The sequence below is a fragment of the Rhinichthys klamathensis genome, unplaced genomic scaffold (genome assembly GCF_029890125.1).
Source record: "Rhinichthys klamathensis goyatoka isolate OS25496 unplaced genomic scaffold, OSU_Roscu_1.1 h1tg000262l_1, whole genome shotgun sequence".
Taxonomy (NCBI): Eukaryota; Metazoa; Chordata; class Actinopteri; order Cypriniformes; family Leuciscidae; genus Rhinichthys; species Rhinichthys klamathensis.
In genome coordinates this window covers 2,165,381-2,177,628 of record NW_026606783.1, presented here as the reverse complement: position 1 = coordinate 2,177,628, position 12,248 = coordinate 2,165,381, and the positions used below count along the sequence as shown (strand labels likewise).

The window sequence follows — 12,248 nt, the reverse complement described above, 5'->3', positions numbered from 1 at the left end:
ATAACAGAACCGTGTATAAAAATATTTTTTTATTGGACTGCAAATCAGACATCCATCTCTCAAGATTGCAATGAAACAAAAAATATATTGTTCCTGTTCTAGCAGTTTCAGAGTACTTAACTTTGTGAGGAAAATCTTCTTCTTTTTTTGGAATGATGGGTTTCTCTTGGCCAGAGTATCCTCATATCTTATAGGCCAATATATATACATTTAATTAGAAATAAGTATTTAGGGTGTTTATTTTCCTTGTATGCCTCTGTGGAATTGAGTAGACAATTAAGCATTTCATCTAAGTTAATTCAAAATATCAAGCAATTTTGTAACGTTAATTAATACATTGTATGAAATGACATTAAAAAGATGACAGCCTTGGCCTAACAATTTAATAAAAGCAAATAAATATCAAAAACTTTGTCCTAACACAGTTTCATCTTAGTTGATTCTTGCCTGAATGTATGCCAGTGACGTTTGTTTACCCAACAGCTAGCATAAATATAGCGTAAATGTGACATTGAAAGTGGAATTCAAACTTGTCACAACCGTGTACCTTTTAAACAACCGCTGGATGGCGACCTTTCCCTGTTTCGTGTAGTTCACAGGTGACAGGTTTGAGAAGGATCAAACCCCTGGACGAGATTGCAGTAAAAGAGAGAACATTAGTGTGAATTAATTATTCATTTTCCCCTCACTTCACTGGAAAGTCTGCTGATTCTGTCTGAGAGCATTTTTATGGGTTATGAGTAAAATGCCACCAGCTGCGGTTGTGAAATTTATTTATATTTCACACTTTATTAAAAAGAGCACGTGGAGTATCTATAACCTGAGCTTAATAACGCACACTGACAGCTGTCACGTCCACATCAAGCGTCCATACATAGTGTCTACGACGCCTAGCGCGTTTTGTCGCGTCCGCACGCTCCATGTAAACGGGGCTGTCAGACTCCAACTAAAAAAAGTCATTATCTGGGCTACTCCGGGTTCGCGCGAATATTTCGACGGATATGTCAAACAAGTGCACAGCATATGAAATATTAGTCTGGTCTATACGCCGTGTAGCCTAATTGAGGTGATCGATGCCCGTGAGAAGAATGAATGAGAAGAGGGAATGAGGGCGAAGATGAAGTGTGGGTAGCAGGAAAGCCTCAGGTGAAAACAACAGGGAAACGCAGAACTAAAGCTAACTGAGCTTGGTTAATGAGTAGGCAGAGCCCGTCCACGGACTATAACGTATAGGCTACTAAAGTAAAGGTCGCTAAACGCTAGCATTGTGTGTTTATGGGTGTTGCTCTCAGTACAGGTCTACTCGTGGCATCCTATGTATCGCAACAGCTGACACTGTTTTGAGCCCTGAAACGAAACATTTAAGACTGCTCGAACATTGCAGGTCGTCACACAGCATATGAAAACACACACGGTCCTTTCACCAGCTGAGTCAGTAGAATCAAAGTTGCACTGCAGGCTTGCATAGGCTATAATGACAAATGCGCGAATATAGCCTACTGTGAAGTGTGTGTGTGTGTGTGTGAGAGAGAGAGAGAGAGAGAGAGAGAGAGAGAGAGAGAGAGAGAGAGAGAGAGAGAGAGAGAGAGAGAGAGAGAGAGAGAGAGAGAGAGAGAGAGAGAGAGAGAGAGAGAGATCAACCTCTGAGGGCTTTCCCTTCAAACTTCCACCTACACACCAACTGTCGCAGCGCAAGTGTTATTACTGTATTTAGAAATCTGTGCATATCTGTGGCTTACATAATGAGGTTATAATGTGCTGCTATATGCACTGCATGCCAAATATATGGAGTTTCTTTCATAAATTAATCCAATTTATATTGAACCACTAACCTTCCCTCAAAGGACATCATTTGGGTGTCACAGAAACAGGCTAAAGATTTGATGGTTAGCTATCACAACATAACAGTCAGTGCATTAGGAATCGGTTCTATAGGCCTACTGGTTTTATAAACGTGACAGGACTGAACGAAAACATGAGGACAGTTGTAAAATAGTATTTATTTGTAGAATTTATATATAATTTCATGTTTTTGATCAATTGATGATAAGTTATAACAGCTTAAACTTGTTATTGATGGAGTATTTTTTCCTAAATAACAGTTTTTAGCATAACAAAACTATGAAAGCTGTAGCTCCAATCTGGCTGAGGACATGGACATGGACAGGATTTGTAATTTTCAAAAGTGTTTTTAATAAAGAAAAAATATCTGAGAAGTGACGAACCTACATATTCTTTTACAGAACAACTCACAGAATGCATTGTATTCATTGTAACAATTCAAGGACAGCTAGCATGTCCCTATTAGGCAATATTTAAAGCATTAATCTTTGTTAATTGTAATGTATAAATATACCCTACTGTTATCATGTTCACATTAATGTTAATTATAAACTTACACTTTGATAGTTCATTCAAAATGCCTTGCCATTAGCAGCATGCTCTAAAGCTATACATTTTTTAATTTGTGTGTCTTTTTCATGAATAAATGGTATACAAGTAGCCTATTGTTAATTGTTGATACTTAATGAATTAACTGTTGTTAATAAATTAAATCTTATAATTAACTAATTTTGTGACAGTAAAAAGAAGGTGAGTGAAGAGGTTGATGAACATTTAATAGAGGTTGAAAGCAAAAGGCAGTGGCTGAAAAAGAGGAGCTGAAATGGAGAGAGTGGGGAATGAAAAGGTGAGAGTAGAGTGTAGGGATGATGGACTGGTATTTAGGTAGTAATCTGTTTATAGTAGGCAAACCCTGACCGCATCACCTTTAGTTTAGGGAATTTTCCAGGGGCTGCAGGTGGTATGTCTCACATGGCAGGGAGAGAACAGAGCAAATGTCCTTACACGCCAAACAACAGCTGGCAGTGTTCAAATTGTGGCAAGGGTTATGGTGGAGTCCCTTATTATAGAATTAAAATAGGATTTTCATTGCTGTTATTACTTTTGGTGAGTGGTTGAAAATCCTGATAGATATTTTCTGCCTAACAAGATTTGTTGACTATGTTAACTCATTTATTCCAGTGGAAGTACATCTTAGAATGTACATTCAATCAGAACACCTGTAATATTTAATTAGAGTGAAGAATAACAGTCGGCTCATGATGTTTGCAACAGATGCTAATTTGAGAAACAAAATTCTGTCATACATCTGATTTTTTAAAATCATATGCAGGGTGGCAAAGGTTGCAAAAATTATTTGTTATAGATCTGATTTTAAATATTTGGATGAGGATAGATATTCATTAATAACACTGGTCTACAATTCTTTAGAAGTCATCTGCTTCAGAGATAAAATGTGCTATTTATTATGTATTTTGATGTGCTGAATTCAAATATGATCATTAAACAACTGATTGGCTACTGCTTCCAAAATATTTAAGTTTTTACATTTTACATCTATGTAGATTTTGATAGTATTTGAAAACTATACAGTTATGTGTATTGGAGCAGGGTTGGACATAAAATCTGCAGGGCTGTGGTCCAGTTTTGTCCCCCTTCTGTATGATTTCTAGATATTAGGCAATTTCTTCAGCCGAGTGATGTAAGTTTCATTGTGATGGCATCATCCATGATTTTTTTATGAATAACATGATGCAATTCATAGGATGTATACCAGCTTCAGATTGCATTTTTCATTGTTTTGCTTAAAAAGCAAGTACTGTCCAAAACCAGTCATAGGTTCATTCATAGATCCAGTCAAAGATGTATTTTAGTCATTTCTGAATTAAAATGAGATCCCTTCCCTTTATAACTCACTTTTCCTCTCCCATTCCCAAGTCAAGGGTTGTAGCCTGACCCAATAGCATATCTTGAAATCTAGAGCAATCAACAATTTGAAGTATTGTTTTTGTTCTCAGTGACCCAGAATAAGTCAAGTTTGACTACATTATTCCAGAAGTATTTTGGCTGTAGACCAGTGTAATCACAAAAGAATCTAGCTTTTGCTCGTATTGGGGCAACAAAAGTGATACTGGCAATGCCAATGATCCTCAATCATTCAGTGAGTGCATCACAAATTGAAAGCATCACCGAGCCACGGATTCTACTCTTTTGTTACTCTGTCCATTCAAAATTGTCTTCCAAAACACTTAAGACATGTTTCATCAGCCAACAGTAGGGGAACATTGAGCGAACCCTGCTAGAACATTATGGCCGGATGTGATGGTGTAGAGTGCTGATGTAGCACTGAGCCTGAGCGTGGGGGCAGTAAGGAAGTCCATTAGCGAACATGAAGAATACTTCTCTCTGAGTGTGTTTGTTTCAAGAGCGAGGACGTCACCGCGATTGTGTTGCATTTGTCTGTGTGGATTATTTAGACTCTGCGCCTGCTGTTCCTGCTATTTTTATTTATTTTTATTTTTTGGCCATGTGTATTTTTAGACCAACATGTGCATGTTTTCTCCATGTCTTTCCATTAAAGGGTATAGTTATTTGTTTGGAAAAGGGATATGCAGTGTGTGTGTGTGTGTGTGTGTGTGTGTGTGTTCATACTCGTATGGGATCTAAAGCAAAGCGTTTGACGTTATAACACCAGACTGTTACTGTGGCACCCCTCTCTCTTTCTGTTTACTTGTCTCTGTTTGTCCATCTGTCTCTCCTTCTCTTTCTCCCTCTGCCCCCCATCACCCACACCCTCTGCCTGTCATTTCTTCTCCTTATCTTCTTCCATTCTCTTATTATTCCTTGTTTCTCTCCTTGCTCCGTCTTGCTCCCACTCCTCACCCCTTTTATCTCGCTCTCAAATTTCTCTGCCTCTGTCAGCCCCGCGAACCCTTTTTGTTCATTACCATCAAACGGTGTGGAAGCACTGCAGCCGCGAGAAGAGTCGAATGGCTGGAAGGAGGAAAGATTATGGGCCGTGACTCAATTTGATGGATCGTTTCATGAGTTTGGCATGTCCACTGAATCATAGGGGTCACCAACGCCTCCCACTGACTTCGAGAACACGGTGTGTTTTGAACGGACCGGCGGAGGCATAGCTCAAGTGTAGTATTGCTGAGTTCACATTAGCAGTAAATAAGGTGGGTTTGTTTTCGCCCCGCTGCCCACCGAGTGATGCTGTTCTGCTATTGATTAGCATCCATGTGTGGGTGTGTGAGTGTGTTTTCGATCCAGGTGGAGATGATGGGAATTTTACGGCCTGTTTAGATGCGTGGACGCGGCCTTCCCCTCCGCGCACTCGTGGATCAAACACGCTGGGCCTACACGTCTATTAGCGAGAAGTGCAATTTAAAATAAAACAAGATCAAGGTGAGATGGAGAGCTCCTCCTCCTGTGTCGATGCAGACTGTAGTATATGGCATTTAGACAGAAGTTCATCCAACAGGGGGGAAAAGAGAAGACAAGACAAATGTCTGTGTACTTTGGTGTTGGCATGGTAACCACTCTGCCTGTGCTCATTCTGTTGTTTGGTCATATATACAGTATATATATATATCAGACCAGTGTTTTTCCAGCATTTATCATTCTCTCTCGAACTTTCAAGCTGTAATACACCACCTCATAGGTGTCCTTTAGGAACGAGCTGACCTTTTCTCTTCACAAAAGCAACGAAAGCACTTGTTTGGTGTCACTATCCCCATCTCTGCTTATCCATAATCTGCCCTGTCGGAGAGACTGAAATCGGCATGACGAATTTCTCCCTTTCTTTTTCTTTCTCATGTCCTCTGAGCTGGTCTCTTAGCTGTCATGTCCGTCATCTTCTCCGGTTAGAACTGGACAGCTGTGTCGCATTTTGTCCCTGTCCTCGCACGGTCACCTTTGACCTTTCCAGTGGGCCGCTAGCTTTCAGCTGTAACTCTACTTTCTCTTTAGTTCCCTTTCAAATGTGGCTGGTTTGTTTTTTTCACTTATTTCTTAAAGGGGCGGTCACACTACACTTTTCATTCCATCGACTTCCATTCATACGCATGCGAACGCGTCAGACTGCAAATGCAGGCTCATGCGAAAAAAAGTTCAAGTTTGGTGAACTCTGAGCTGTGAAGTCGCATCACATGAAGCCGTGTGACCAGTAGAAGATCGATACGTCACGGCACGACCTCTTGGCTGTATTAAAAGACCAATATTTTTGCAGTAAAGTCGAGTAGATTGTATTGTTTTTTTTTTTACATTTTGAGTGTATGACTATTTGTTTTGTTGAATTCATGTTTATAAAAAAGACATCATCAAGTGACATCATATCACGACCGCTGCAGTGTCTGAAGAAATTTTGCATGCTTAAAATCTGTGACTGCGGCTTAAGTCTTTGAGCTGCTCACTTTTCACTCTGTGTCATTGTTTTAATATCTCCTGGATTTTCATTGTTTTAATATCTCCTGGATTGTCATTGTTTTAATATCTCCTGGATTTTCATTGTTTTAATATCTCCTGGATTGTCATTGTTTTAATATCTCCTGGACTGTCATTGTTTTAATATCTACTGGATTGGCCGCTGGGGAATTAAGCCTGTGTCATGCCCCTTAGATGATGTGATACCGGACACATGTATGGGAATAGAGTGACCTTATCATCACCATGACTACCGCGCGGCATGAGGAGGACAGCGCTTGCTGCCGATGATGTCACTGGGTCGACATATGGTTTGTGCTGTAATAGTCACTAAATCTGGGGAAATCGCATTTCCAGGTGACATGAGTATTTAATTTATTCGTGCATGTCAAGTAAAATATTCTCTGTCCACATTGATGGAGCGCCATCCTGCTATATCCGGTTTAGGGAGTCTGAAATGTTGGATTTTATGTAGTATAATTACCGGAGCCAGAACATAATGACATGATGGAGAGGACACTGTTGCCGTGAGATAGCAAAGTGATGAGCCACTTTCACCTGGAAACTCATTTAAAGTGCTATTTTTTCTTTTTATCCCTTTTTTCTAGATCGACATGCATTAGCAAGGGTCAGCGTCATGTGCGGTGGTGGACATATGCGCTGAATAGGCAGCTGTGGTTTGTGATCATTGTAAAAAGCTGATGTCAACATTGGCAATGAGGTCACTTAAAGGTTTGGTTGAAGTATATATCTTAAAGGAATAGTTCTCCCAACAATTAAAGTTCATAAAGGAAGACATTTTCAAGAATGTTGGTAACAAAACAGTTTTGGTTACCATTGAGTGTGGAGACAGAATAAATCACTGTGGCATTTCTCAAAATATCTTCTTTTGTTTTCCACAGAATGAGGAAAATCATACAAGTTTGGAATGATATGAGGGTGAATATTATTAAACGAATTTTTAACGAATACAAAGTTGTCAGTTTAAGGGATGTCTGTTAGACTGGCATCGGCTGCCGTGTATTTCCTGGTGACAGGTGTTGTTTCTGGAGACAAAGGGGCCGTTAGGTCTACTTTGTGGGAAATAGGCTAGGTGCTGTGCCCTTTGCCACCTGTTGGTGGGACTTCAAGCTGTTGCTGCACCTGTGTGTTTATACCCATATTCTGATGAGACGTTGACAAGATATGTCATGATTCGGTGACCTGAAGCAGGAGTGCAGATTACACTGCAAAGATGGCAATCCACTGAAATTTAAATCTTAAGTGTAATTGCTGCCTTAAATTTTTGAACTGAAAAGTTCATGGCACTTTTTTCGACAACTTGAATTTAATCACTGATGAAGATACCAATGAATCTCTCTCTATCTCTCAAAATAAAAACATAGAGAATAAAACGACAAATTTAAATGATAGCTCCAACAGATATTGCTACTGTAATTTGGTTGGTTATTTATTTGTTTGTCACGCTTATTTAATCATGAATTATTCTTTATCAATATCTAATTATTTAATGATGTTATAATAATTATTAATGTTATTATTATTATGATTAACAACAATTATAATAATAATCAAAAAATGTATGGCTTTTATTTATTTCGATTGTTTGTTGTAAGGTTTTATTGAAAATTATTTGTGCTATCAAAGCAGAAAGAGGAGTGGAGGTGGCAGGTGGTTTTTCTAAATGAAAAGTTCTTCTAGTTTTTCCAGAGCTTATTTGCTTGGTTCAGCGATGTGTGTCCAATGAGAGGAGAAGAGAGGAGGGACTGGGGCGGAGAGAGCCCAAAAGAGAAGTTGAGAGGGAGAGAGGGAGAGAGAGTATGAGAGACGTGCTGTCAGAGTGAGAGCTGGAGGACATGCATCCATTTCTACACAATATCAGACTCTCGCTACTTTTACCTTTACTCATATTCAGACGCTACTTTAAAGCGCTTTTCTTCACAGGAGGCTAATAATGCTAATTAACGCAACGGGTGGATATATTTCCTGACATATTAAACAGCGCTCTAAATCCTTTCCCGCTATTTATTTTCCGCTTTTATTTATATCATTGTTCAGGTGTTCAACGCAAAAGCTTTCGTCGGGAGGAGTCTCGTTTAAATAAAAACCGTTTTATACTTCTGTTATTAAAAACCCTCAACCTGGAATCACAGCTTGACAACGAGCCGAAGAAGAAATGATGGCATGATTGTGACAACATGAAAAAGAAAAAGTGTGGAGGAATATTGTTGCACTGCTTTTGAAATCACCATATGAAGGTGGAGATAGACTGACAGGAGAGAGGTAAGTGACAGAGAGAAAGATGTTTGATGGAATCCAAATCTTAGTTGTAAATATTCATACATGGTTATAAATGTATAAAATGATCAATATTATGCTCTCTTGCGTGTATTTATTTTAGATGCTATACAAATGCCCAAATAGTGCAGAGCAGTGATGGTAATATGATGAGTCTTGCATTTGTCACAGGTCAGTCCAGAGGCCACAATTTGACTATTGCATAAGTTTCTTAAAAATAGAGAGAATCTTTCATGCATTTATGTGACAGATATTGCTGGAAGGAGCTAGAGGAGAAGAGGGGGTGTCAGAGAGAGAGAGAGAAAGGGAGGAAGAGAGAAGGCTCAGAGCGATTAGTAGATATGGATGGGTTCAGTGGTTCATCAGTATTCTCTTTTTTCACTCACAACGATTTTCCACGCAAACTCCTCCCTCACATTGCAACAACTCGGTGTTACCCAACACTTTCAATCCATCCTTCATTTATTAATATGAGGGGAGTCCCCCATTTAATCCAGCCTTCTTTTGATCCTGCTAATTTTATTCGGTTATAAATAACGTAATGATCCGTTCTTCACTCTCACTCTTCCTTTCTCTCCCTCCAACTAAACTCCAGAGTTGAGGAGCAGAGCACAAACAAACCTGCTGGAGCCTGGTTGCCATGGATCCCCCTCCCTCTCTGAGTCTGGTCCTTCTCAGCGGGAGCGAAGACGAAGAGCAACGTCTCCCCCTCCCTCTCGGTGGTATCTCCCATTCCCTTTCTAGCAACTACCCTGGGACCAACCACTCAAATCATACGGGAGGCAACAGCAGCCTGGAGCGTCTCAATGGCACCCCTTCGCCCACCACACCGAACCTTCCCCCAGCGTCGCTGCCCAAATTACCCCTGTCCATGACGCCCCAGCTGTCCACGCCAATCCCCAACGCTCTCCACCCTACTAGCACGCCGCTCTCCTCCTGCTTGGGTAGCCAACACAGCCTGAGCGGGGAGACGTCGCCTGTCTACAATGCGCTGTTCTACTCCTCACATTCACCTTCCACTGAGCGAGAACGGGAGCGGGAGAGGGAGCGAGAGAGGGGATGTAAGCACAGGCAGGCCAGTCCCCTGGTGCACAGGCGGGACAGTAACCCCTTTACAGAGATCGCGATGAGTTCGTGCAAGTACAGTGGTGGTGTGATGAAGCCGCTCAGCCGCCTCAGCGCCTCCCGTCGGAACCTCATCGAGTCCGACAGTGGAAGCGACACCAAAGAGGGCGGGGCGAGCGCGGGCCAGCTGACCGCGGCCTCCTCTCAGCACAGTCAACCCCAATCCCAGAACCCCCCAGAGATCATCATTTCCTCGAAAGAGGATCCGCCCTACGAACTCGCTTACGAACTAGAGGCCTCAGCCAATCAAATGTCCATCTACCACCAGAACCACGCCCTCTCTGAGAGCAGGGGCATGCTGGGTGGTGCGGCGGGGGGCGGGACTAATGGAAGGAGGGGCGGTGCTGTGGGAGGGCCAGGGAGGACTGCTTCCAAAGCCTCTAAACGTAAGAATCAGAACATTGGCTACAAACTAGGCCACAGGAGGGCACTGTTCGAAAAGAGGAAGAGACTCAGTGACTATGCGCTCATTTTCGGCATGTTTGGCATTGTTGTCATGGTGATTGAGACCGAGCTGTCCTGGGGTGTCTACAATAAGGTGAGGACTTTGTGTACCGGGGGCTTGGGTGAATGGTCGGGCACGAGGACACTTCCTGCTGGTCCTGCTCTGTCTGTGTGAATAAGAATGAAAGTGCACGTGCTTCCCATATAATGTTCCCAAAATATCGCTGGTAAAACTTGGATGCAGCCATACATATAGTAGTGCGGACTATTAAATCAAGAAGTATATAAGTTACATAATGAGATTAAACCAACAAGAACAGATGTTTGACCACACAAAAATCACTCAAAGGGATAGTTCACACAAAAACGAAATTCTGTCATCATTTATTCACCCTCTTTTTTTGTCCATCCATTGAAAGTCCAAGCAAGCAATACTTGCAAGCATCAACAAGTACAAAATGAGATCAGAAAAGTAATTCCCATGAATCCAGCAGTTAATCCAAGTCTTCTGATGAGACGTGATCATTTTATATGATACAAAGATTTAATTTAGACTTTTATTCATATATAAACATTGATCAATGCACATGCACATGCATTGAGCACATCAAATACGGTAAAAAAAAATGGCAGCCCAACAGTGCTGGCTTGACATGTGAGAACAAACCTCATTTCAGTAGGTATCCATGCGATTGGGAATTTCACGTGATGGCGAAACATTTAACAATGCAGATTTTGCATCGGCTTCATCGGGACCAACAGAAAGCTGCTTTTGGTTTGACGTCTGTGTAAATGGTGCTTCATACATTTCTACACTTTTGTCAATGGACCTTTTCTTCTTCAGAAAATTTAACAGAAATGTGACCGCACCGTGCCATAGTTTCTGTTTAGTGTTGTTGTTTTTTTAACTTAAATAAACCAAGCTAAATTTTTCGAATGACTTTCAAAGCCAATGATCAGTTGCATTTTCGTTTTATAAAAAATAGCAGCTTAAGGCCTTTTTTTATAGTAACTGCGTCTGCTTATGTGTTCCACTGGAAAAAGTCACAGGTTTTGAGCAACGTGAGGGTGGATTAGATGATGACAGAATTTTGTTTAAAGCAAGTGATCTGCGAAAAGTGTGACTCATTTGGAGTGACCATATGTAGATGTGCAATGTGAATGCGTGATTGTTTTGTCACAAACACCAACAATAATCCTGCGACTTAATCATCAGAGATATAAATAAATGTTTTTCGGTAGTTGCATTCAAAGCCCTCTCAGTTTGAATGGGCACGAAGTGTGTGATCGCAGAAACCCATCACGGGAGCTTCTGTTATTCAGAGGGTGCAAGGCCATATCATGATTCACAAGCTAAGCTGAAAATCAACTCTCAAAACAAACATCCGTGGAGAATTGGTATGGCATTTGTCACCTTTTTGGAACAGAGGACAGTAATGATGCACCTGTGTATCTGGCGTGAGCATGAATGTTTTAAATAGTTGTCTATCTTAGTGAACATACACATTGCAGTAGACATTCAAGGTTCGTAATGTTGACAGGATCAGATGTCTGTAGGCTCAGAAAGAATTTTGGACAGCTGAGATTTCTTAAATGGAGTAGAGATCAGTAATATTTGTGTGATTAAGAAAATGCTTATGAAACTTTATTTAAAGGAATGTTCTGGATCCAAAACAAGTTCCTAGAAGAACATTTAATCATCCCTCACAAACATACCGTGGCCAGTGCTGGGCAGATTACTAGTAATAACAAATTGTAGTCGGTTACTGATTCAAAATTACATGACAAAAATTTTAGTTATACACATTTAAGGTAATATAATCGGACTACTTTTTGATTAGGCCTGCCTTTAGATTACTTTTGAACTAAATCATTTTATCAGATTGATTTGAATGGGATAATCTTGTACGGTATTGATATAAAAATACAAAAAGAAAGAAAATATATTCCACTCTTTGTTATCAACAACATGAAGTGCATTAAATATCAGGCAGGGGGTTTGTGAGTTTAATGAAAAGCACACACATTTTTTTTTTATTAATTTTTTTTTAATAATACAAATATTTTATTTGTTTAACTGCATGTCATATGACAATTAACCAACATCAGAG

General features: G+C 40.4%; 2 protein-coding genes across 3 annotated transcripts in view; one reads left to right on the top strand and one right to left on the bottom strand.

Annotated features, from left to right (window-relative positions):
• Positions 1-12,248, bottom strand: part of LOC130101775 (uncharacterized) — a 41,498-nt gene that overhangs the window by 1,958 nt on the left and 27,292 nt on the right. The gene's annotated exons all lie outside the window — the stretch shown is intronic.
• The window catches only part of kcnn3 (potassium intermediate/small conductance calcium-activated channel, subfamily N, member 3), a 77,380-nt gene continuing 73,201 nt past the window's right edge, over positions 8,070-12,248 (top strand). The window contains exons 1-2 of one of the 2 annotated variants that reach the window (XM_056267607.1): positions 8,070-8,539; positions 9,154-10,231. In XM_056267607.1, coding sequence (XP_056123582.1) covers positions 9,209-10,231 — 1,023 coding nt within the window. In that variant the 5' untranslated portion in view covers positions 8,070-8,539; positions 9,154-9,208. Of the gene's footprint in view, positions 8,554-9,153; positions 10,232-12,248 lie in introns of both variants that reach the window. The other variant, XM_056267606.1, reaches the window with a different exon arrangement.